General features: G+C 42.8%; 1 protein-coding gene across 1 annotated transcript; it reads left to right on the top strand.

The window, feature by feature from the left end:
• The first annotated feature begins 1,073 nt into the window (after positions 1 to 1,073).
• On the top strand, positions 1,074 to 9,523 carry LOC115319781. Its single transcript, XM_029979791.2, has 5 exons — positions 1,074 to 1,181; positions 3,458 to 3,633; positions 5,572 to 5,663; positions 6,833 to 6,910; positions 9,405 to 9,523. Exons 1-5 carry the CDS (start codon positions 1,074 to 1,076, stop codon positions 9,521 to 9,523), a joined length of 573 nt encoding a protein of 190 aa, XP_029835651.2.
• Positions 9,524 to 25,384: the final 15,861 nt, after the last annotated feature.

Below are 25,384 nucleotides of genomic sequence, written 5' to 3' on the forward strand. Positions count from 1 at the left end.
GGTTGCTCTTAATTTGCATCTTGCAATCAGGCACCTCTCTCAAAACCCAGTTGTCTCCAGCACTATCCTCTTCCACGAATCAACGATTTGGAGTGGGGCTTGCCGAAAGGGTCCTCAGAGGGGTACGGTTAAGAAACATAGGGTGCGTACCCCCCACCTCCACCAGATGTCACGGGTGGTGACAAAAAAAAAAACAACAAATGAACAGGAAGAAATAAACGTTTAATGTGGCGAACTTGCGCCAAAAGTAAAAGGGCACAAAAGACAATAACAGAGCGTCGCGGGCGTCGAAGTCGGCGTAGCAGCAGAGTCGAACGCTGGGGCGAAACTGACTCCGGCTTGGCACACGGAGCAGCTTTTGTACACGCGTGGGCTTCTGGAGCATTCGGCTTAGAAGGTTCGGCGCGTAGAACATTCTAACCTCGAATCAACAAGATGGTTCTCGAATTTACCAGAACATCACATTCTAGTGTCAACAAAAATATGTAGCCGCGGGCAGGACTCGAACCCTGGCCTTCTGCGTGAAAGCAAGCGCGATAACCGTTAGGCCACGGGCGCGCTGCCTATTGCGTCAGCTACGCTCGCGGCAATATGCAGAAATTCTTACTTAATGGAAACTGAACTATGAAATGTATCCCAGCACGCTCTACAAATTTTGTAGGGAAGGTAATGCTTCAAGGTTTTGGACATTATAAACTGAGCCGGTTATTATTTATAAAAAAGCATTTTCAAGAGTAACTGCTTTAAAGAGTATTTTGCACAATGCTAAACCAATACACTTTTTTTTTCTCATTCCGCAAAAAGAATTGTAGGAGTTCAAGCGAACCAACCAGTCTCCCTCGTAAAGCCCCTACGGGCCTTGAGGGTACGTGTAAATAAATAAATATATTTTAAATAGGAATGTTAACAAAATTCAAAGAAATAATAAATAAATTGTATTCATACAATAGGTATTGTTAAAGAACGGAGTGCTGCAATTGGTTCGTGTACCTGACGTCACGATCGAATTTAATATAAATACGAGAGCCGATTCTAAACTATACTATGTGTCTTACGCCTTGCATCATTTAGAAATGGCCGTTCGACTTTCGACTCTTTTGTGCTTTATGGCAGCAGCCATAGTTCAACTTCCTGAAGCGCAGTCAAGAACAACTCAACGGACAAGATACGATGCTGCGAAAGTAAGTACTCAGGTTTATTTCCTGGAAACGAAATTATATTCATCTCGAGATATTAATAGCCATAAAATAAATCTGAGGTCATATATTTTGTGTAAAACAGTTCAATCTCTCAGAGAGTGTAGAATTTAATGAATCTACCAGACTTACGCAATATTGCTACAAAAAGTGCGCACAATATTTCTCGTGCTTTAGAATACTGCACTAAAGAGTACCACACTAAAAAGAATTCGGCAGTTCTACGGAGTGTTCAAAATATTTATTTAGAAGTGAAAAAGAAAGTCAATGTATCACTATAATACTTTTCTTGTAGATCCTTCAGTAGACAAAATTAAAAGAAACTCCCGTGTGACAAACCATTATGTTGGCGCAGCTTCAGCTAAACTACGCACCGGCCGATGCCACATTTGGCTTCCCTTTTGAGATTATCACGACCTTCTTTCTGTTCTCAAAACGCGGAGCCCTTTGTTATTCCTCTTTGTTCTGCTTAACATACCCCCCACCCCTTTTTCTTTTTTTGTTATCGAAGTGCGAGCACGGTTTTTCTTAAAAAGGGAGGGTTGAACGGGCGAAGGGAGTTTGGATAGTTGACATTTTTTTTAATTCGATTGATTTTACAACCTCGTAGACAAACAAAGGTTTTTCTCTGCATGTTCTCGGGCAGACGGAATATTTTCAAACTCGTGCTATCTCGGCCTTACATCTCATGACTGTCGACTCCCATTTGTGAAGCAAAACGTTGTAACAAATCGGAAGTTGGTAAACGCTGCTCATACAGTGGTGGTATTAGGTTCCTGACAAGTTCCTGTCTAAAACCATCACGACGGAAATACGCTTAGCTGCTTGCTTATACAAAAAAAAAAAAAAAAGAACTGAAAATACTAGGACAGCTATTTCGAAAATCCTCCGGGTGGAAGTGTGCGCCGTACTCTTTATAATACATATTATTTTTTTTATTTGTCTTGCCTTTCAGCGAAATTTTACGGCCGTCGTGTTATCATTCATAGTACCTGAGTCCTTCAATACTTTGCTGGGCCCTGATCTACACAGTGTAACCAAGAGACCGGGCGATCGCCGCCTGCTCCGATTGGTCGGCGGTGTGCCGCTGACCAGTCGGTGATGCCCGGCCCCTTGGTTCTGCCGTATATATTAGGGCCCCTGGCCGCGATACTTCTCCGTAACACTACGGAGAGCTTGGTACTCTACAACGCGCGACTCTGGCGTCGGCAATGGGGCTAAGAACCGCCAATTACAACCTCTGGAAGTCTTTGCAACCATGTGTTTCGGAATTTCTAACCCCCTCTGAGTGAGCTATCCGTAGAACGCCGTGATGCGTCGTCGCACCAGAGGCAGTTCTTGTTAATGCAAGCCTCTTCGGCGTTGTAATCTCAATGAACTGTTGAAACTTCTGTATATACAACAATCTCGAAAATAATATTAGTTTCATACCTGTTCCTTTTCTTGAAATGATCGATATTTCAATACAGTCATCGGACCCAAAATTCAGCGCAGCGAGCAGCACCACCAAGTTGATGTACTGAGCCCCCTTACACTCCATTCCCTGACTATTTTCTCATGCAAAAGCATCGTTTTGTTTGAAAACAAACGAAAAAATGCCTATTTTATCAGTTCTGTTCTTAGACATCAGTAACTATGGTGAACAGTGCTTGCATACAGTGATCAATTACAGACGTTCATAAAGAACAAGGTACCGGAAATTAAAAAAAAGAAATCGCAAATTTTGAATGTCTTAATCCCAGTTGAGTTGCCTAAACGAAATGGCCCGTCAGAAAGAGTGGCGCCCTTGGCGACAGCTTTGGTCGTAAATCAAACTTGGATCGAAGTTTCGTGACGAATAGCGGTAGTGAAGAACTTTGGTGGTATTGAATATTTGTGGTTTATTTTTCTTCCGTGGCATCCGGTATAATCAGTTCAGCAAATGCACTACAGTTTTAAAAATGGAAATTAAGTCGCATAAAATAATTATGACATGGCAACGCGCTACAAGACTTTAGCTATCACAGTGCTCTCACAGGCCTCTAACCTCTACAAAACATTCATTATTTTAGGCAAAAGGATTCACCCTGAGTTAGCTTTCCTGCAGAAAAAAAAGGCAGCCAATCACGGCGAACAACAGAAGTGTTCAAGTGACTGACGAACCTCAAAGTACAATGATTCTAAAACGATGCGCTGATATCGAAGACAATTTTCTGTGGGGCCATCTGCCCGAATTCTACCCGAAACGCGTGCCTTTACTAATTGTATTTGCTCTGTTCTAGGAGCTAAGAGACCAATTCGATCAGAAATATTATCTGATGCAGCGCTCACAGGTCACTGACAGAAAAATGGGAAATAATGCCAAATGTGTCTCCGTGATGGGATTGGCTCCAGTTGCGTTCGAATCTAGTATAATTGCCCAAATCACAATCAAGCAAAATCGCGCCAGCGATCCCAGGTAAGTACAGCCATCACACACATCGTAAACTCGAGTGGTGTATATTCTTTGCTTAAAGAGTCAAGGTCCAACGTGCAATAAAAATATGTCATGTGGCCCCAACCGATCAATTGACGCTCACTTCAAACGTATTAGTGTCTTACGTCGGTGGCAGGTTAAGAACCCAGCAACTGCTTCGCGTCTAGCACGCACTTTTCTTCAGCCGGGCTTTGGCTGCGCGTTTGACAAAGTGTTATCCATGGCAGGAATCTCGCGTTCGAGGCGCAGTATCTACGGCGTTCGTAACCTGTCACCGACTGTGCACGTTCCATTGTTTACAATTCACAGTCCACACGTTTTAAACCACTAACACAGCAATGAACGCGAGTCCTTATACGCTTTTATCGAAATGTGTATTTGCGGTGAGAAGCTTGCGAGGTGCGCTCCTGTTTTCCTCACTCTGGGGTAGTTAGTGCACGTGTAATGCACGCGGTTATTTTTTTTAATTTTCATAAAGCATAGAAGCTTGCATTGCACGTCTTGCAACGCAGAACTTGAACTATACTCACTGTGGGATTTGAACAAAAACCGCTAGGCGGCGATACCCTAACTTATCGCCGCAAATAGGGAGTATCCAAAGGACGCCATATTCGCAGGCGCTGTTCAGGGCGCAGGAGTGAGTGAGAAGACGTATTTATTAAAGGAATGAGATACATCACGATTTCTTGATAAAGTCATCCAATGCCGGAGAGCGTTTACATCAGATTGTGCATGTACGTCGACACTGCTTGAAGCGGTGATGTAGTGAATTCAGCAATGTGGCCTAGGGGAGTACCGGACTTGTGGACCCTGGGAAGGCCGTAAAGGGTTAGGGTAAACCCATTTTGGCATATCAGCCTCAGGTAAACACCACGAGAGTCTAAGCGTTTCTTGAAGATGATGGTATCTTATTGACGGTCTTTTATTTATTTATTTTTTGAATTGAAATACTATCGGTCCTACAGAGGACCAAGATAGGAGTGGATTTGCACGACACAGAAACACGTTCTCAAAATACAGAGATCAATACCACGTATACAACACAACGATGAATTGACTACTCTAGGTACTGCTGGCAGAAATCTCTGAAGCAAGAGAACTAAACTCTTTCGAGTTCCAGCGGTCACGATATGCGCTGGGAGCTTGTTCCATTATCGAGCTGGTTGCGAAAAGAACGAGTAGCTAAGACTGTCCTTGGAAAACTTCCGGTCTTTTGCATACCAAATATGCTTGTCGCGGGATATACACGACGTGCTCCCATTGATATACTGTTAATTATTTACAAGACCTAGTTGATTTATTATGTTATAAAAGAGATTAAGCCACCTCTGCTTCCTCCGCATCAGAAGGAGGGGTAGATTCGCCCCAGTATAAAGAGGTAACGCAGAGTCTATAGCAAGATAAAACAAAACGTAACCCAAGCCGTTTTACTTGCTCCAGATTTGAAATCATACATAACATGCGGGTCCCACACCTTACTTGCGTATTTCAGTAGAGGCCCTTTTAACATCCTGTATGCTTTAAATTTTTCTTCTGCGATAGTTTTCTGTGAGTTTTGTTTCTCAGGTTTGTTTCTGGAAAGATGTTCTGGATATTTGCAGTCCGGTCTTTTCGCACGGACGTATACAACAAAGTGTAAAGGAGTTTCGAATGTCAATCAGTTTATTATTTTCCTAACCAGAGAGATTTCTGTCAAAGATATTTACTTACCATAATCGGAACATGCAAATCATGGTTTGCGGCCAATAAATGTGAAAACTTACTTTTGGAATATCATTGTAGTGACTCCTTTTTTATATGCCATCTAAACCAGCTCGCCCGCATACCGTCGCTTCTTGCATACGTTTTTTTATTACTTTTTTATACGTGCCTTTTCGACAATTTGCAAAATATAACGCCAAATCTGAAAATATTTTTAAGGACTAACATAGATGTGAAAATGACTGCCTACACGCCTGATCGAAATCCGACAAAAAATATGATAAGAAACACTAAACAGACGACGCTTGAATGTAAGTATATATACGCTTCTTAGCACAGTCAATTATTATACAAAACGCAGTTTGCTAATTCCATTGTCAATAAGTTATTTATTTATTTGAAGTGTTCACTAGGAGGTAAAGAATAGAACTAAAAATCCTCCTTTCAAATTGCTAATGATGCTATCAGAAAGCCGCAGGAGTGGCGATTCTCAAAGTTGTATATTTGTCTCAGCGCTCATGGCGCTTATCCAATGCATTGTATTGGCATTAATTTCCTAATGCTATATATTATAAGTATGCTTTCAGCACTCATGAACTTGACTGTTGTGAGCGGGAAAATATAAAGTTTAAACTGCACAAAAAAAAAAGAATGAAACAAATGCCCTAAAATTTATTTGTAAGGATGTGAATATAAGGCCTTAAAATATGGTTTCTTACTGACTCATTTAAGAAATTACTGCTCTATATCAGGATGGCACGAGGAAGGTAAAGTCCAAATGTTTCATGCCCTTTTACCTTTTTAAATCATCGAGACCAATCGCAATATATATTATTAAAAGTGATGTGACGCGAGTGTAGCTAGTGCACAAACAGGAAATTGTTTAAAAGGGCATTCACTTGAAATAAGTAAACGCATAATGAAACATTGGCACATTTTAAGCATTTCTAACTTTTTTACGAAGCACAACATTGGTTTGTTTATTTCACCTCCTGAAGTGTTTTAAAACATGCATACGTTTTAGGTCGCGTTCACACACTTGCAACCGAGTACGACCAAGAGAGAAAAAACCTGTCGAAACCTCTTAAAATGTATTAGGACGAGATAACACACTGGCACGCTGGCGCCATCTATGCGGTGACCCTGGAACTGCATTTCACAAAAGCGAAGCTTTTGCGGATTTTCGAGGTCAAATGCGCGTAATACCTATGAGAAAGTTTTGTTTATGAAGTAGACAAAAGTTTTTCGAACCAAGAAAGAAAGGATAATGCGCGAGAGAAATAGCAAATATGCGGGACCGACAAGTTTACACTGCTAGCCAATAGATAGTGCCAGTGTGTCCTCTCGTCGTAAGAGATATTAAGAGGTTTGAAGGCACTCGGTCTTGAATATAAGTCGCAAGTGTCTGAACGGGCCATTTGAGTAAATCTAGAAGTACGCGGGAATACTCTACTTTGTGTACTACTCTTCCTATTTTCAGTACTCTACAATCAAAAGCTAGTGTTTTCTGACTATAGAAGTTGCCGTGTTCTCACTTATGAGTATCAAGGGGAAACATGTAAGTTAAGCATAACCTCCATGTGTTACTGTTTTTGCCAATTTCTAAGTGATACAATGGATAACTATTTTATAAATGTAATTTGCCTTATCATCCGTAAATATGAAACTAGAAGAGCATTAAAGCATGCTTTATTAACAAATTTGATTTTACGTTTAGTGCCCTATGAATTACTGCCGCTTAATTTTAAGATATAACAAAAAAGATCTCATACCTCTTTATGCATTTAAAGAGACACTGACAGGCTGTTTATGGTCGCCAAGGTTTTTATTTGCACATGACATATGAGAGCCCAACTACCCAGAACACAATTTACGGCTCGAAATTTGTTTTCTTTCCGCCCGAAAAACCGCCCATCGAGAAATGGCAGGTTTGATTCGCGCTCACACTCTTCTGCGTGGTCACGTACCATTTTCTATGGTTTAGACACAGCCACCCAATATAATCGAATTGGCCAGTCATGGAAGGCACCCACTTAATAATACAAAGAGAAAAGAGATGTGACACCCATTTCTTGTGGCTTCTAGAAAGTCGGAAATACGTTGATTGAATAAAAGTTGCACATTCATGTGACTTCCGCCAGTTCTCTCCTCCTCTATATTTCTTATTTCTCCCCAGTCCAGTTTCGTTTTCGGTTTTGATTTCAGGCAGTTCCGTTTTTTTTTTTACTTCATTAAAAATATACGTGACGCTGTAGCAAAATGTTCATCGGGTAGTCTTCGGACACCATAATAGATCGCCTGGCAAAAAATAAAACAAAAATTTTTGGGGCTCTCAGTGTCCCTTTAAAACGTTTGTGTCGCAGTACAATACTCTGCACAGTAGCAGATTATGATGTTGGTAACGTACGTGTCTTAATTCGCAGCCGATTTTTAACGGGCATTGAAGGGGGGCGTGTATTGCCACAATACAAGCACCTCTTTCAGAACGCTTAGGCTCAAAGGATTGCAGAGGTTGCATTTAAAGGCACGGGCCAGCAAAGTTTCGATGTCGGTCTGATATCTTGGGTAGACCACAGCAAGAGCCACCCGAAAAATGTAACACTTTTATTTGAGATAAAATAATATGATAAATTGCATTTAGCCGGAAACAGACAAGAACTCAAATTTAAAATACTCATTTCGACTAGCCGCACTTTCGCACGAACATATTGAAATCAATTTTACTATTTATTTATCTAAATTAAAGATGCCGAGGGTCATCCTTAAAGGCCAAGGTACGAGACAACGACTTCTAGGGTCCATTTCTCTTAAAAATACATATTTTTGTTTTTTGACTTATTTAATAGAAATTTATTCATGTTTGTAATAAAGGTTTATATTCCGTACATCGTAAAAAGTAATGGACAGGTTTTTTTTCTTTAGTTTCACATATAAGATACATGTTGACACATGTTCCTACATACTCGTAAACGCTGAGCTGAGGAAAAAAATTAAAACAAAAAAAAAAAAGAGGCGAAGACAGCTAGACTTTAAACTCTGCTAAAATTTATTGATTTGAGCACACCAATAAATAGAGTTCAAGACACAGGAAAAGGAGGGACAGAAGGAACCCAAGTGCATAAACAGGGAGCTTGCCGCATTCTACCGGAGAGACTAAGCCACTGCCCAGGGTCAACATCTAGAAAAGAAGCCGACTTCGATCTCCGAACAACCACACGCTCCACAAGGTCACGGCACACAGGGAGCACTCGAGAGCTCCAAAGCCTGAAGGGCGATCCACACACTTGCGTTAAAGCGCGAAACACATGTACGACGAAACCGTCCGATCCGACGTGCAGACTGCCGGAATGACCTTGAGGGGAGAGGGTTTTCTTAGCATCGGAGAGCGTTGAAAACCCTCGCCTCCGACCGTCGTATTGCGCGGCCGGACGTCGGATCGGACGGTTTCGTCGTACATGTGTTTCGCGCTTAAGTACGACGGAGTGCAAGGGTTGCTATGGCAGCAGATGCGCCGGCTCCAACGCAACTGTTGCCGTAGAAACACTTGCACCAGGTCGGACTCAACGCAAGTGCGTGAACCGCCCTTAAAGGCTTGTACACACACTTCCATGACTCCGACGGAATGCGACTGCAATGTTAATCCTTTCACGGATTGCTATGGCAAAAGTGTTTTAAGCTACTTACACCCGTCATTGCTGCTGCGCGTCGCGGTCTTGAGAGACTTAAAAACCGGTGTCAGTTGCACTCGGCCTGGCTCGACGCAAGTGTGTGAATTGCCCTTAGAGGGCTATTCACAGTTGATTCGGAGCACAAATCAAAATTTCATCAACAAATCTCGGAACCAATAAGTTATCAGCCCCCAAAGAAACCAACAAATTCTGTCATTTTTCTATATTGAGTGTTGAGATGAAACTCCGACAATACTGGAGCCACCACCAAACCAATACATTACGTCGGTGTTTTTTGTCTTTATTTTGATAATAGAGTTTACATGTAGGCCGTTTCCAAATCAGCTCTCCTGCACCCTCTCACTTCTTACATATACCTTTCAGATTGTCAATTGTGGCTGATTCATTCTTCAGTAAGAGGAAGTATCCCACGAGGTTGTAGTGATGCCTACGACCAGTACTGCCAGACAAAACACAATATCTTCCATGCCCAATGTCTATAACATTGAGTCTTGCTGAACGCGCATTCAATTAAGAATGGATTTTTATGTGTGTGTGAAGAATAAAGTTATAATTTCATGGATGTTGGTTTTATTTGTGTTAATTACATTTGATATATATAGCGAAATACGTTTTATATTTATGTTTAAATGTTGCTGTGCATATATGCAGTGTAAGCTTAAATTTTATCATCTAAAGAAACTGTCCGCAAACAATCATGCGTTCCATATCACCATACAATAAAAACGTTAGTGCTACAGTACTATTCTGACACAAAAAGCGATAAAATACGTGAGATATGCTTAAAAGACTGGGGGTAAATTTTATTTTTCGGTGCATGCACTCGTAACAATTGGAGACGTAAAGGAGTAGGAAGAGCCACCACAGCTTGTCTACGATTGGCAAGATTCAGTCACCCGGTGGCTGAGTAGGTGGTCCCTGGCATTTATGTGTGCATTGTCTTCACGACACTTCAGAAAAGGGTGTTGTGGGCAAGTAAGTTTACCGTGTACGATTAAAAGCTCGGAAAGGAACAGAAGGACGAAGAGAGATCAGAACAGGAAAAGGCAGAACCGCACACTTACAAACAAGTTTTTAGAAAAGAACGGTTCCAAACATCCACACAAGGCGTGCTACGACGAGAGCTGTAGAAGTTACTCATGAAATGTAATTAAGTTACAGTTATAGTTAAAGTTGCAGTTACTAAATATGTAGCTACGTTACATCGCACTTACTTTAACTGAAACGCGCAGCCGAGCGAAGTTGCTCGACACTGATGCTCGGACTACCTTCTTGGGTCCGAAAAGCTTACATTTGAGCTGCAGTTTGCGAAAACTCGAATCACTCCTGATAAGCAGGCCATGGAAGTGTGCTGCAGAATGCTCCGAGAACACTGCCCCTTGGAAACTCACTGATGGCACCGACGACATAACCGCATCCGAGCTCGAACCGCACGCAAGACAAAAGACACGACTCACGCCTGTAGGCGTGAGTCGGCCCTCGATGTATACGTCGAGGCCCAAACGGCTACACTAAACTCGGAAACGTGGTAAATGGCAAAAAGGTTTTTGAAAAAAATAATCAAAAATATGTTTAGAAAGCGCAACAGCACAACGGGCATAAAGGAAGACATAGACACAGCGCTGAGTTACCGAGGAGTTAGCATGGGAGAGCGCTGTGTCTGTCTTCCTTTCTGTCCGTTGTCCTGTTGCGCTTTTTAACCATTATGAATCACCAACTCACCTGACACTTCATTCTCGTCAAAAATATGTTTCGAGCCTCCCCCCCCCCCCCTTTTCTAATTCGGTACCAGCTGATTAAGGCCTCATACCTGTTATTTGTCTCGGCTACTCTGTGAACTGTTGTCACACTAGCTAAAGTTGGAGCTTTAGCGAGGTGATTTATACTGGAGAATTAGAACAGCGCGAAGAACGAGAGACCGGATGAGGAGACAAATATTTATTGATCGTGACAGCGCTATATATGCTTGCGCAGTCGATGACAAACAAAAAGAGGATCTGCCTAAAATCACATCTCTAAAAATGCGCCATAGAGAGCCAGGTAGAGCATGCACGTAAAACAAGCACGCCAAGAAACAAGAAAATCAATCTCTTTGCTTGACAGGGAAAGTGAAAGTTTTAACAGGCGTTGATGTGGTGTCCATGACAGGCCGGGGTAGAGTTTGGTCCCGGAGATCCAGGTGGGCGCGACCAGAAGGTTGCGGTGGATGGCGTCTCAGCTGGAGGCGCTGAAGGCAGAGGAGTCACTTCCGCACCTCGACCAAACTGGCGTGTGTGTGTGTGTGTGTGTGTGGGCGTGTAGGGGGGGGGGAGGGTTAGCTATCGGATGCCTAGTTACAAACCTAGTTCTGATTACTAGGCTAAGCGTGTTCAGTTTACCGAGAAGAGAAAGGTGTTTGAGTACGCGATAACTTAATTTATTTTTACGGACTGCGCAACGCTCTCCGCTGTTTTTTACGAAAGAAAGCAAGAATAACACTACATACATCACGAAACTCCTCCGTCATTTCTTCTGTCCCCTAAGATATAAAACAGGGCTGGGTTTTCACGATGAATGCGCCACATATTAGTAAGCAACCATACAGCTGTTGGCAGATTTTTATTCTAATAGACGCATAATAGCTAACATAATTTAACCTTTTGTGTCCTAATGCTCACTAAAGACCTGGTGAACTGCGATAATTAAGCAGTAATGCATTTATCGAGGCGTGCTACCAAGCTTCATTTTACAACCGCAGTCTGCACAAAGAAGACACACAGGTGCTAAATATCGAAATAAGAAAAAATTATCTTATTTGGGTATCCAAAACGTTGACTTTTTGTGAGACTTTCAGGATATTAATTTTGAGAAGAACCACAAAGATGTGCAGTTGCAATAAATGTTCCTCGTTTAGAAAACATCTCACCTCAAGTAACCGGACGAGCTCTTCAAGGCCTTCCCCAAAGTTGGATGCAAGCAACGGAAGGAGACAGATGGTTGCCGTATTTTGTTCTTTGACCTTGGTCTCAGCCTGGTTCATCTCTAGGCTCCACTCCAACACAGCCTCCTTCTTTGGGCTCGACCGGAGAAATGTTACCAGCAGGAGCACATCTTTTGGCGTGCTCAGTTTTCACAAAGACCACGTAGGGGAAATGGGGAAATATTTCAACTGCCGTTGTTATATTTTGCATCCGCTTTAGGAATTCTTCGGTTCTGGTTCTCCTACGGGCTGCGAGTAGATCCTCTAAGCAGGATTTTTTATTTTTTTTTTTTATTTTTGCTTGTGTGTGCGTGAGGGGGCTAGTTTGAACGAAGGACTCACAAAGCTACGTTCTGCTTCCTCAAACTTCGACCCGAATGGTCTTTGTCACGCACTGTAGCTTCCCTGGGGCTTCCCACTCCCAGTCCCAGCTCGAAAAAGAAAAAAAAAATGGACATTCCACAGAAACTGTACATAGAAATAGATTGACATCGTTTCCTACAGCTCCGCAAAAATCTTTCTTTTTTCCGTTCGAAAAAAAAAATGCAAATTTTATTTTTGTCATTTTATAAAAAAAAGGCGCGTACCGGGGGGGGGGGGGGGGGGGGGGAAGGGTGGTCCCGTGGAGAAATTGTAACGGTTACAAGTAATTTTATTACTTCAAAAAGTAATCAGATTACTCTTGTGAGTACTGCCTAATAAAAGTAATCAACTGATTACAAAATTACTCTTAAAAGTAATCCATTACAAGTGATTTGATTACTTGTAATGCGTACGGTACAAGTCTGTTTCGAACGCATTCTTTATTGTTCCTGCCCCTTCCTTCGATACTTTCCCATCCGGTGTCAAAGCAAACCGGCCTCTAGCTATTGTTTCCTTTAAACCCCTGCGCTGCCTATTCGATTAAACAAAATTGAAAAGACACCCTACGTGTTTTCCAGAAGCATTCTTCATTGTTTTACATCTACGAATACTGCGCACGCCATGTTCGTCCTGTATTGACCCCGACTGTTCTTTCGAGATTCTCACATCTGGTCTCAGAGCAAGCCTGGACTACCTATTGTTGTCTCTATCCACTTGCTTTACCTATCCGTACCAACGAACATGAGAAGACACATCTTTGTTCGTTTTTCAAACACATTCTTCATTGTTTTATTGCTAACAATATTATACTGGAAATTATGTTTTTGCTGTTTCCGCGGGTTCTTTCGAAATCCTCGAATCTGGCCTGACAGCAAGCCTGCCCCGAACTATCGTTTCCTTCAACCGCTCGATTTACCTATTCGTACTAGCCGATACGAGAAGACATCCTTGTGTTCTCTTCTGAGGCATTCATTTATGTTTGCCTAAGAATATTTTTATTAATTATTTACACTTTAATGTATAAGCTGTTAATCCACTAATTGTTGTTTTAGATATATGCTCTAGTTGTCGCCATGTAATGAAACATTTTTTCGCTCATTGCCAGACTGGCGCGTTGCAGTCCTTGAAATTAAAACAAATAAATTTCACTTCTCGCTATTCGCCACGAAGAGATGATATTCAAAGACTGAGGCGCCGATGAACGTCGGTCTCGACCAGAAGTGATGCATACTCCATCCCGGGTCGCGAGTAGCCAGTCATCGAAAGTCATTCTGACAAAGCGCAATATATTCAGGGGGAAAAATCACCGCCTTACATGTTAAAATTGCTGTTGACATATTATATGCAAAGGATTATGTTTGTGAAGTCATTTGATGAGAGTGCAAACTAGGTCCTTTATTTATTATTTTACGCTGATACTCCGACGCACCCAGCGGCCCATAACTTTATGCAAAAATAGTATCTTCTCTCTAGTATATTTTTTAGGGAGGGGGGGGGGGGGGGTTCAGCTACATTTGAAAGGCCAACTCCGGTCTATTTGGAAAATTTCGAGATAGTGAATAGTGTTTTTGAGAAAAGCACTCATGAACGACCATACACCCATTTGTTTCGTAAAAAGTAAAATATTTTTCGAGTAATCGCGATATACCCTTAGTTGCAAAAGTGTCACCGAAACTTCGGCAAAGGCGGCTAACATTGTACACTGAACTTCAGAAGTGGAAGACACCCATGCGTGACGCTTCGTGCCTGAAGGGCTGGGTTGAAGTCGATGTCAGTCTCCAAGCCCGGGATATAAATGCAAAAACGTAAAGTAAAAAAAAAAAAAAAACACTAAAACAGTTTTTGCTGTTTATATTATCTTCGTGTGGGCGTTTAGGTGCGTCACGGCGCCGTGTTTTGTTCTTTTTACCAGGCTTAATTTTGCGCGGGTAGCAGCGAGCCTGCTGGTCGCTGGCCGTGAGCAGGGCGTCACTGGAAGGACTGCGGCCAGCCGCGAAAGGGTAGGAAGGCCTCCGCGGGCCTTCCTACCGTCAGATTGTCATAACCTTGAAGGAGGTTATGAAAATCTGAAAATACTCCGCCTTTCTCGAAAATTTAAGTTCGAAAAAATCTTAAGAGACGCGGAAGGCCTCAATATCGTTACGAAAAACCTAGACTACTAAATGTGGTTTAACGCGAATACAACAGAAGTCATTAGAGAGAAAGAGAGATAGAGAGATACCTTCCCCAGACGAAAATAACACTAAGAGTATCAATCGAACTTTCTCAAATTTATTCGGACTTAATAGTAGACGCACTGAATTCCACGGAACGAAAACCACTAGACTTGTTTTAACAGTGCTTAATATAACGATTGCTTGAACGTAATATTAACGAATACTTGGAGGAAGAGCTCTATATAATGGCTAAATACACCTATGTATGCTGTCCTTCAAAAAGTGTTGGGCATATAAATTGTACCAATAGGGAAACACAATTAACGCGAACACGTCACTGTTGGTGTCTTATTTTTCCCCTAAACTTTAGGCGCTCTCATCAAAACCGTATTTAATGATAGAATACCGTTATCTGGCTTAAAAACATGGACTTTAAAAAGTTTGTGTTTCGCTATTCCTTTTTTTGAAGTAGGACAAATTTTTAATGTTGTGGTCGTGGTAACTATGTTTCGTCGTGTACCACTCAGGTCGATTACCACGTGTAGAATATCATCTCGCAAACGGTACGGAAATTGGAGGAATATTTATGAAACGAGCATGCGTTTCATAAATATGTGTTTTGTGTATTCGCTCTCACGGTAGCCAATGCCCAAAACAATTGCACGGGAACGTAAAAGAAACACGAAACTTACATATATCGCTGAAAATGCTCAGCCCAAAGGGTCAAACAAGAAAACCAATACTATGTGGTGGCAGAACCTCGTCAAGTTCGCTATCTAAATAAACCTAAAGTTTCTAAATCTTATCTTGTTAAAATGTGTTTACCTTCCCAGGAATGTAAGAGTGGTTGAAAGCAGGTTTTTTGGCCTTGACAAGGGTCGGCTAAGGTCAAATAAACGCTGAACGCAAGTACTAAAATCTGAGAGACAGCGAAGGGAGAACATGAAAATCATTCGTGGAAGATATGCGCTGGACAAGACAATTGACTAAAAAATTTATAAAACGTGATTCAGACTACCAGGAGGTGCTCGGAGTGTAGCTGAAAAAAACGTTTATGCAACTCAGGACGGTTTTACCACAATCTTGTCAAAGGTGAAAGTCGCTAAAGGAGCGTACAATCTCAAATCTAAGAAACAATGTCAGTTTGTTGAAGTAGTGTGTACTTACACGAATAAATATCGGTGATTATATTATTACCCCCGTCTGCTTGTTAATTATAATGCATTTAGAATCCGACATGAAACTAAGAAAGAAACAGAAGTGGACGTTTACTTCTGCGTGCTATTTAGTTTGCCATCAACGAGAATGTTCCATATCGTACATTCTTCACGTCATTTTTATATATATATATCTCCTGATCATATACCCTTTCTCTTGGAAACGCGCGTGAACACAATTATAAGAATCAACAAACAAATAAACCCACAAAAGTGGGTTGATTTCTAAAAACAAAACAAAAAAACAACAACAAAGAAACACGATGTCCAATGTTACAAATGTCCGGCATCCACGGACCCTTCATCTAGTGAAGTGGAAAAACGCGTAAAGGGTACGTCGGTTAAGCTCACCACAGAGAACAAAATGTGTAAATCGTTTGACAGCTTAATTTCCAGAATGCAAAAATATTAAATGAACAGGAAAAATTCAATATAGAATACGTTTACTCCGGCACGACATAACAATCTGTTATGTTAAGCTGCAGTCAATGTTTTAATTAACAGATTTCCAAAACTTGAAGTGGTTAAAAGGGCGTTGGCAATCAACATTATCAACTTACAGGTTACAAACCCAAGTCTTTCTGAATCTGAGTACATTGCGAAACTAAAAATAAATACACACTTAGTTTAATGCACGTACCACATACTGTTCGCGCCTCGAGCTCGTTGCTCGCCCTCCCGCGGCGGAAACGGGAAGCCCTCTAGTGAGGGTCCTCCGGTTCTCCTGCGCAAAGGGCACGGCGGAACTGGTAGTGAATCATGGCTCGCAAACTGTCAATTCTGAATGCGAACAACACTTTTTACTGACCGGATGGAGTGCTGCAGCCGCCATGTGATTGCACCTTACTAGAGAGTTTTAATGCTGCGTATAGAAGGAAACGCAAGTGCTGTGCGTTTGCGTTAGAGTTGCGTGCTCCACGCTGCACATGCGCGTCGTTGCCATGCGCCAACCCAAGACCGTAATTTTAGGCTCCGCCCACGCGAAATGTGGAACGCGCAACGCTAAAGCCAACGCAAAGTGCTTGCGTTCGCTCGGATACGCAATACTAAAACATGCTACTGTTTCACCCGTTTTCCAGTGCCAATGAAACGTACTGCAGTGAGCAGACGTGTAAACTGGTTGTCGCTCCTTCGAACTGGAAATGCTGAGATTAGCAGAACGCTGGCACGTAGAAGTAAAAAAAAAAAAGGTTCCAAGTAGTTTTTTAATGAAAACAACAACACAATTCTTTTTTTTTATTTCACGGTTTTCAGTTTGGAAGGATTGGCGGCGAGTTTGGAGGAAGTTTTTTTGATTACCAAAAGCCGCGCAAATCATGTAATCTTACGTGAATTTCTCAGACTAGCTAGAATGTTTAGACTATTTATATATTATAACTTGTAAAATTTGTCATTTTACGATGATTTGTAAGACTAGCTAGAATGCTTAGACTATTTTTATTTAATAGCTTGTTAATTAAGAACGCTGCGATTGGCAACAGTGATGATAACTTGACAACTCTGGATTGCCATGGGTGTTCTCGGTTTGAAATTGGATCATAAGCCACAACTTATATTAGGCTTTGAAAAATTATTTATTAAATATATTATTTGATTGTCATTAATCCAAATTGCTGGAATATAAGCCCCAAAAAACGTCAAAATAAAAAAACACGCCATTTAACCATAAATGTCTCTAAAGAGAGATATCCTTTTTATTTACTTTTAGCACATGAAAAACTGACATCTTTAGTGAGATATATATAAATAATTGATGTAATATTCAGTTCCATATGTTGCTTTAAAAAAACGAGAAAAAAAAAACTTCTGTTGTTTTCTGGAAATAAGGCTTAAGAAATTAATCATCTAAATGCTTAAAAACCGACTGAATGGCCCGCAGGTCATTATTTTACATGATCTTTATCCAAGTAAAAAAAGGCTTCAAGAACACAGAAATACCACCACTATTTTTTTCAACAAATGCAATATTCTATTACACTAAGGTGTAAGGAAGACCCTTTTTTTAAAGGGACACTTAACTCCTCAAAATATTTTTAAGTTCCTGGATCGGGCATGCATGTCACAAAATAGAGTTTACGCGAACAATTTCTTTAGCATAATAATTATGTTGTCAGGCACATCTTGAGGTAGGAGAGAAGCCGAAATGAACACCCATATCGAAAAATTAAATCCAAAATAGAAGTTAGTTTCGGTTTCGTTTCTGAATCGAAACGTGCATACCGGCGTGAATATTGCGCAAAACACCCTTTTTGTTTTCAGAACAAAGAGGTAACCTGAGCCCATAACACACTACCTTCCTCGTATAAGCGGGAGCGAATTGTGTCGCTCAATGAAGCCAGCACGCTAGACAGAGCTCTTTAACTGGTATACGATCACGCATCTTCGACCCTCATTACAACCGCCATTTTTAGAAACGACTGGCCCACTTATAGAAATTTGGATTCGGGAATATTCACTCATTTTTTTTCCGCTCTTCGCCGCTTCTCCTGTATCCCGGTAAGTAGGACAGGCGATGGAAATCGTCGAAAAATTCTGGCCGTTTTTTTTACAGTCGCTCTGTTTGTGAGTTTCCTCCTGTGTCAAGAGACCAGCACGTTGGAGTGCGGCTCAGTATCTACAACACTTGTTTGCAAACGTGAGACCAGTCAGGTTGAAAAATCAAAAGCAAAGATTTGATAATTCATTGTTACTGCCGATTTCTGCCAGAATTCAAGGAGGTCTCCAGAATTTCCGTCTTCGTTGTGGTACGCGATAGAGCCATAGGAATAAGAGGTTCGGTATCAGGGATCTCCAATGCCTACTTCAAATTTTTGTCAGGCCAAAATGCGTCTTTTATCCTGGCAGCATAATAAAGTGACATTTGTAGCAAATGAGTGTAGTCTAAAAGTGCACGTCATATCCAAGTAACATATGCATGAGAGGTCTAAATTACTTTGCGTGTCTCTTTATAGTAAAAATCGGTATAAATGCACCAGGTGGCTGCAAGGCGATTTAATTGTGTATTTAATTTAAAATAAAGTGTTTCAAATAAGAATATAAGCCGTATCGAAACGAAGTCTACAAGCCCAAGCGCGTTACTCAAGGTAGCACCATAACTGTTTGAACTAACTGCCATGCAGCAGGAGCTACGGCTATATTTATGAGCTCAGGTTTATAAGTTACAGCACTCCCAGCGGTCCGTCTTAGCATGACACAACGTATAGTTGCAAGCAGCTCCGGAGAATTTTAATTAAACATCTGTAATGGCCCCAATTTTTTAATTTTAAGGAGCGTGATTTATATTAGCTTGATGATGATAATGAAACAAAATGTTTAGAGAGGAAGGGCTTTTTGACATAAAGGGGAAGTGGAGGTGGAGGGAGGGGGGTTAGGTTCTTGTCACGATATTCGCGTCCATCTCTATGCTGTTTTATAGGCCGAGTCCACTCGTTGTGTGATCGAATGTGCGCGAGTCGGTGCTTCTCCCGGTGGGGCTGCAGTGCAGGGCAGTCCCATGTTGCATGATGGGTCGGGTTGACTGGTGGCAGGAAGAACAGGTTCCGTCGTGAGAGCTGCTCTTGGTCCGGTAGCATCGCCATTTGAATCTAGATTTATCGGTTATGGCAAATCCTCTGATCACCCTGGAAACCAGTACCTCCTCTCCACTCGGGAGATTGCGGGGTATGGGTGTCTCGAGGGTGGGTACCGTAGCACGAAGGGCCGCCTTGGAGTCAGTGATCTGAGCAAGCGTTCAGTTTTCAGGAATGCGGGGGTTAGAAAATGCAGGGTGAGTAAGAAGGGTTTCCCTCGCAAGTCCGCGGGTGCCTCATTCCCGTTGCCCCCAGAATGTCCGGGGTCCCATTGAATTCGCACTTGGATTACCAGGTCACTCTACAATCCTGCATATAGACGCTTGATGGCATATGCGGAGGGTCTGGCGTTCGGGGGGGGGGGGGGGGGGGGGTGCGTAGGCGGAGTTTTTAATAACCTCGAAGCTGTTAGTAAAAAAAAGTAGATTTTTTGTCGTGGTGAGAGTCTTGTACCACAGCACTCTGTAGGGTAACCAAAGCTCAACATCTTTATGTAGAGGTGTGATGGCACCTGATAGAGTTGAGAGACGAGTTGACCCTATTGCTCTGGAGCTTGATGGCGGCCACGGCGACTAAGTTAGTGCCCTCTTGCAACGCAGCATCCACGTAGATATGAATCATAGAGGGGTCCGGCTCGTTCGATGCCTGAGCACGCGTGCCCGTTGGGGTTGATGACCGTCCCTCGCAACTTTCGTGGGCAAGGGAGTCTTATCTACAACGGAGGTATTCTCCGTTGGAGTAACGCGACTAAGTATAGGAACACAATGATTCGTGTGGTCGTCGTATTGAAGGAGTCGTTGGCCATGCGGTCTGTGGAGGCGCCTAATGATCTTACCTTCCTTTTGGTGTGGATGACCTCTTTGAGTGATGAAAGCCCGGTGTGTTGATAGAGCTCTGTGACTGCGTGGCGTGGGATGGGAGGCCACTGACAACACTAAGTGCAGTTCAGTAGAGTGCCTCCAGTTTACCCCGTTGGACGCATGTGGGAAGAATAGGTATAGTTCCGTAGCATACTCATGTGGGGACGACTGCTTGGAGAAGCGTGGAAGAGAGGTCTCTGGTCGCCCTGCAAAACTTGAGGAAGATTCGTTTCATAATGTGAACAAATTTCTTCCACGTAGGGATGAGTTGTTTAACCCAACAGGAAGGCCTTGCCGCGTTCAGTGGTGTATCTGCCAATGAGCAAGTAGTGAGCTTAGTGTGGTGACACTTTCATGCTTGTGGCGGAGAGCAATCTCTCGATGATGAGCAGGGCGTTCTGAAGTTCCACACAAGCGTGCTCTGTGATGGGAGAGCCATCGTTCTTAGTCCAAAGCGTAATATCATTCGCGTATCAATTAAAACAGATCAAGGAACCCTTGTCCAAGGCCATGGCCAGATGTCGCATTAAAAGGGGCAACAGAAGAGCGGAGATTACAGAACCTTGGGGAACACCTGCAGAGTTGGTGTAGATGGTCGGCTGCGCAGCCCCTTTGCGGAAGGCGTATGTACGATCATGGAGGAAGGTCTTTACGAAGTTAAACATGCGTTTTCTTTGGTAATTATTGGCTAGATCATGGATGATGGCTTCATATGTCACTGTGTCAAAAGCTTTTGAAGATCAACAGCCACCATGATGAGGGGTTGGTCGCGTTGGTCCCGCTGAAGAATGCGGCGAATTAGAAACAAGCTGCATTGCGCTACAAGTCCAGAGCGGAAGCCAGTTTGGGCAGGCTGAAAGTATGCTATCTCCTTTTCAAGGTAATGATTGAGACGGAGGACACACATCCTTTTGACGAGTTTGTACATGGTTGGAGTAAGAGACATGGGTCGTAGTTTGGAGGGTGTCTGGGGAGGATGGCCCGGTTTTGGTGGCGGAGTGACGACTGTGTGCTTGAGATGGGTAGGGAGATCTCCGTGAACCATATAGATTTGATGTTCCCTAGGATAGCTTTTTTGGCCTCGATAGGAACAGTTCGGCGGGCTCTCCCTGTAATGCCCTCTTTCTCAGAGGTACTCTGAACCCTTACTTGCTCGAGGGTTCTGGTGAATTTCGCCATGGTGAAACGAGCTTCACATGGTAGACTGGCGTGTACAGGGACTTTTATATATATTGACGGCTCCTGGGCTATGGCTGGTTGGGGGAAGACGATAGAAGCAGCAGCTCTTTCAATACTCTTCAAGGGCATATTCTGAAGTAACACCATAGTAGGAGTGGCCGGCGGAGTATTGCTGGTGCCATTAGGGCTTTGTACGTAAATCAAATTTTGCGCAGGCTGGCTTTGCGGCTAAAATAAATCAAGTGATCCTGCCAGCGTTTTCGTGACAATGTCTTCGTGTGAAGCCTTATTCGTGCAGCCTTGTGCCAGAGGCGCATTAGGTCTTTGTGGAGCTGGCTATTACCCAGGAAATGGGCATGCATGTCCTCACGCGCTCTTCAAAGATTGAGCAGGTATTTATCGGAGGCAGGAGGGTCCTCCGGGACAGGAATGATCCCCGTAGCGTCTTTAAGGGCAATATTGAAGGCGTTTGCAAGTGTAAAAGAAGAAGGGGCACAGAGCATGCGGCTGAACATGTTCCAATCGGTGTAGTGTGTCTGCTTGTGACATGCGCGAGTTTGCACGAGAGGCCTTGCCTTGTCCAGTCGTCCCAGATGTGCCTGCTGTTTGTGGCAACTGGAAATATGTCCCCAAGGTCGTGCCGCATGACAATGCCGCATGCACAAAACATGAATGCCTGTGGGTATGTGCAAAGTCACGCGATCTTACGTCACGGGGCCTACAGTCCAATTTTGTTTCTCCTCTTAAATTAGCGGGAAAATTGACGTCACATGAACCAACCACCCATTATGTTTCCCGTGAAAAAATGCTGACTTAAATTTTCTTGCTAGATTCGGAGGGAAGCTTTATGTCACGTTACCCGCTAAATTTAGCGCGAACTAAATTTGTTTATAGTTCACGTGACATAACGTCACGTTAACTACACGGCTACTGCGGCGAAAAATACATTTGTTATCCCATGCGTCTTTGCTAAAACTTGAGAGAAAGCGACAAAAATTTATATATTAGCTTCTAAGGTTTAAAAATTGACTATATAAGGTTACAGCCCTACCTCACCCCTTGACGTCACGCCTTGTATATCGCACTTCTTTTAGTCTGAGTATATAAGTTCGTATAATTTGAAATTCCGTAAAACCGCTTCGCTTGCTGAAAATGTCAAGTGTGTTTCACATGTTTCATTTCGTAGGACGAAGTTAAGAGCTTGTAGTCACATTCTGAACTACGAATACCAGAAATTTTAAAATGTAGAGGAGAGGGTGGAAACAAAACTTTTTTCATTTAGCAAAAACAGTCTTGTTGCTAAATGAAAGACGTTCTGTGTCCGTACCCGTTCTCTATGTTTATCGTTTCACGTATTTGTACCTATTTGTACCTATTCACGAACACTCTAGTATGAGATAGCGAAATATTAAAAATAAAACGAAGTCGGAAGCCGTGTATTTTTCATATCCAATAATAGCCTGTTTGTCGTCTGCCCACAGGTTTATGAGTTCGATCCCTGGTGGCTTTCTGAACGCGAAAACGCTAAAACCAAAAAGCGGAGGCTGGCAGTGAGCAAGATGATCGCGATAATTTTTTGTCTTAACGAAGTATCTGAACAATGATCACCTGGCAGTAGGCTCAGAAACCAGTGTACAGACGACAAAGATGAGGTATAGGGCATAGAAAATTCATGGCCGCCGTTTTCGCTCTTTTTTAAATATTTTGCCACCTTGGAATTCAGCAAAAAAAAGCATACAACAGAATTAAGTTCGCGTTCCCAGTTTCAGCTATGTACTCTGCGACCGATTCGCGAGAATCGGTGGCCGCGAAACTAGAGGGTTTTCCAGTCTCCGTATCGACCAGATCCGAAAGACGCGGTGCCTCGAGGACGTGACGTAGGGACGCCAGCACCGGTGTGTATGGCTACTGCCGGGCGGTGCCCGTTTTCATCCCTCGAGTGTCCCCTGCTTAAGTTCTTGCGACCGCAGACGGTAATATATAAGAGCTGATGCAAGGATGGTATTATATTATGGGCTCATAATGTCCACAAGCTTGCTATAATATATCTAGTCACTAAAGGCAGTATTAATTGATTTACGCCCCCACATGGAGTAAGAGAATTAAAAAAATAAAAAAAACATGGAATGCATTTGTTTGAGACCAGCTTGTACGAATAAAGAGAAAGGGTGGTTGACGGTACATCTTCACTGAATAATAAATTTGGAAATATGAGGAGAACACAATAGAATAACATCGAAATATTTCAAACTTCTTAGTGAGCGCGTTGGTAATGATGTAGGTTTAGAAAGAGTTATATACGTAAAAACAAGGGACGGGACAACATATGTTGTCCCGTCCCCTGTTTTTAGGTATATAACCCTTTCTAAACCTACAGAAATATTTCAGAACTCCAACGCTTCTGCCAACGCAGCTGGCATGAAATATTTGATGACGCAGGGGCTCAGAATCTCGGTAGTCGTTCCGAGTTGGAAATGTACGCGTTAAGGAAAACAAAGCAACCAAATACCGGCATCGCTAGTTGATTGAAAAGTAACTAACACGTTAGTCGTTCCCGAGAGATCAAAAGTAACGCGTTAAGGCAATAGGGGCTTTTCGATGTTGAGGCGTCGTTAAGAATGCCTTCATTTTTAATGCTTTGATGGACATACTGAATTCTCAGACCTTGTGATGTGTTACATTGAATAATCATCTACAAATTAGAGTTGTGTTGCGCGTAAGCACCTGTTGTGTATGTGCGTAAAAACATAAACGTAACCAAAATATACTCAGTTAGAAGTGCTAGCGGCTTGCTGATACGATTATTTTCTAATTATGAAATGCATTATAACGCTACCCCTTATAACAAACTTTTGTCCGTTCCTCCGTTCATTCCCGGTTTAACTTAATGGGGAAACTGAAATTGGTGTTTAGGTCACGTCATGTCTCTTTATGCCACGTGCCTATACACCGATTAAGTTTACCTGTCGAGGCAAAGGGGCAGCGACTCCTTCGTAGCCAAAATCCAGATATTCCACAAGCTAGGATTCGACTTCCCCACTCGGCTCGGCTCACGAGTCACGTCACCCCCCAAGGTCACGTGACCTCGGGCTGTCACGTGACCTCGGGGGGTCAGGCGACCTGACCCCCCGCAAAAATTTTTCCGCTCGATTTACCGGGGAAATTTTTCCGCTAGATTCGGCGGGGAAAGTTTTCCACTAATTTTAGCGGGGAAATGTTTCGGCTAGATTTAGCGGGGAAATTTTTCCGCAAGATTTAGCGGGGAAATTCTTTCGCTAGATTTAGCGAGGAAAATTTTTCGCTAGATTTAGCGGGGAAATTTTTCCGCCAGATTTAGCGGGGAAATTTACCCATAATGCACCGCGCGGTTACGCCGACGGCAACGGCGACGGCGCTCATGCCGGAAACGGGCGCCTAAGAGCTGCGCTCTAAAAAGCGCAGAATTCCCCCCCCCCCCGCCCCCCCCCCTCTCCCCCCCCCCCCCCCCCACACACTTCACTGTCTTTGAGTGATTGGCTTGGTCAATGATAGGAAACGCATAATCAAACACTTGAACCGTAATGATGCACTTCTGAAGTGGCTGATCGGCTCCATCTGAGTGAAGCGCTGGCTGCAGTTGGGACTTAATGTGAAACAAAATAGAGTGAGGTACTTGGTTACAGGTAGTATTGCTTGATTATATGCAGTATTGGGTGCTACAGGTAGTATTGGGTGTTTTCGAATCGGCTACACACAAGATATACTCACGGGCTCGCGAGGTCCGAGTAACCGAGACATGTATAAATGTGGTCAGGAGTGCATTGTGTAACGTGTATTCTTTAATCAGAATTTTGCCATGGGTTTGGCTTGTTCTGTGAGTGCTTGTAGAGCCTCGAATTCTTAGTGATCTAAGATCACGAGTAACACTGCTGTAACTGATATAATAGTAAGAAGAGGGGGGAGGTTTATCGCGCCCAATACGCTGGCTATATGGCGTGCAAGTTCATCTGCTCCTTTCGCACGTCGTGCGTCTCTTTACCCCAGACCTCGACCAATAACGA

This window comes from Ixodes scapularis, unplaced genomic scaffold (assembly GCF_016920785.2).
Source record: "Ixodes scapularis isolate PalLabHiFi unplaced genomic scaffold, ASM1692078v2 PGA_scaffold5__190_contigs__length_132052651, whole genome shotgun sequence".
NCBI lineage: Eukaryota > Metazoa > Arthropoda > Arachnida > Ixodida > Ixodidae > Ixodes > Ixodes scapularis.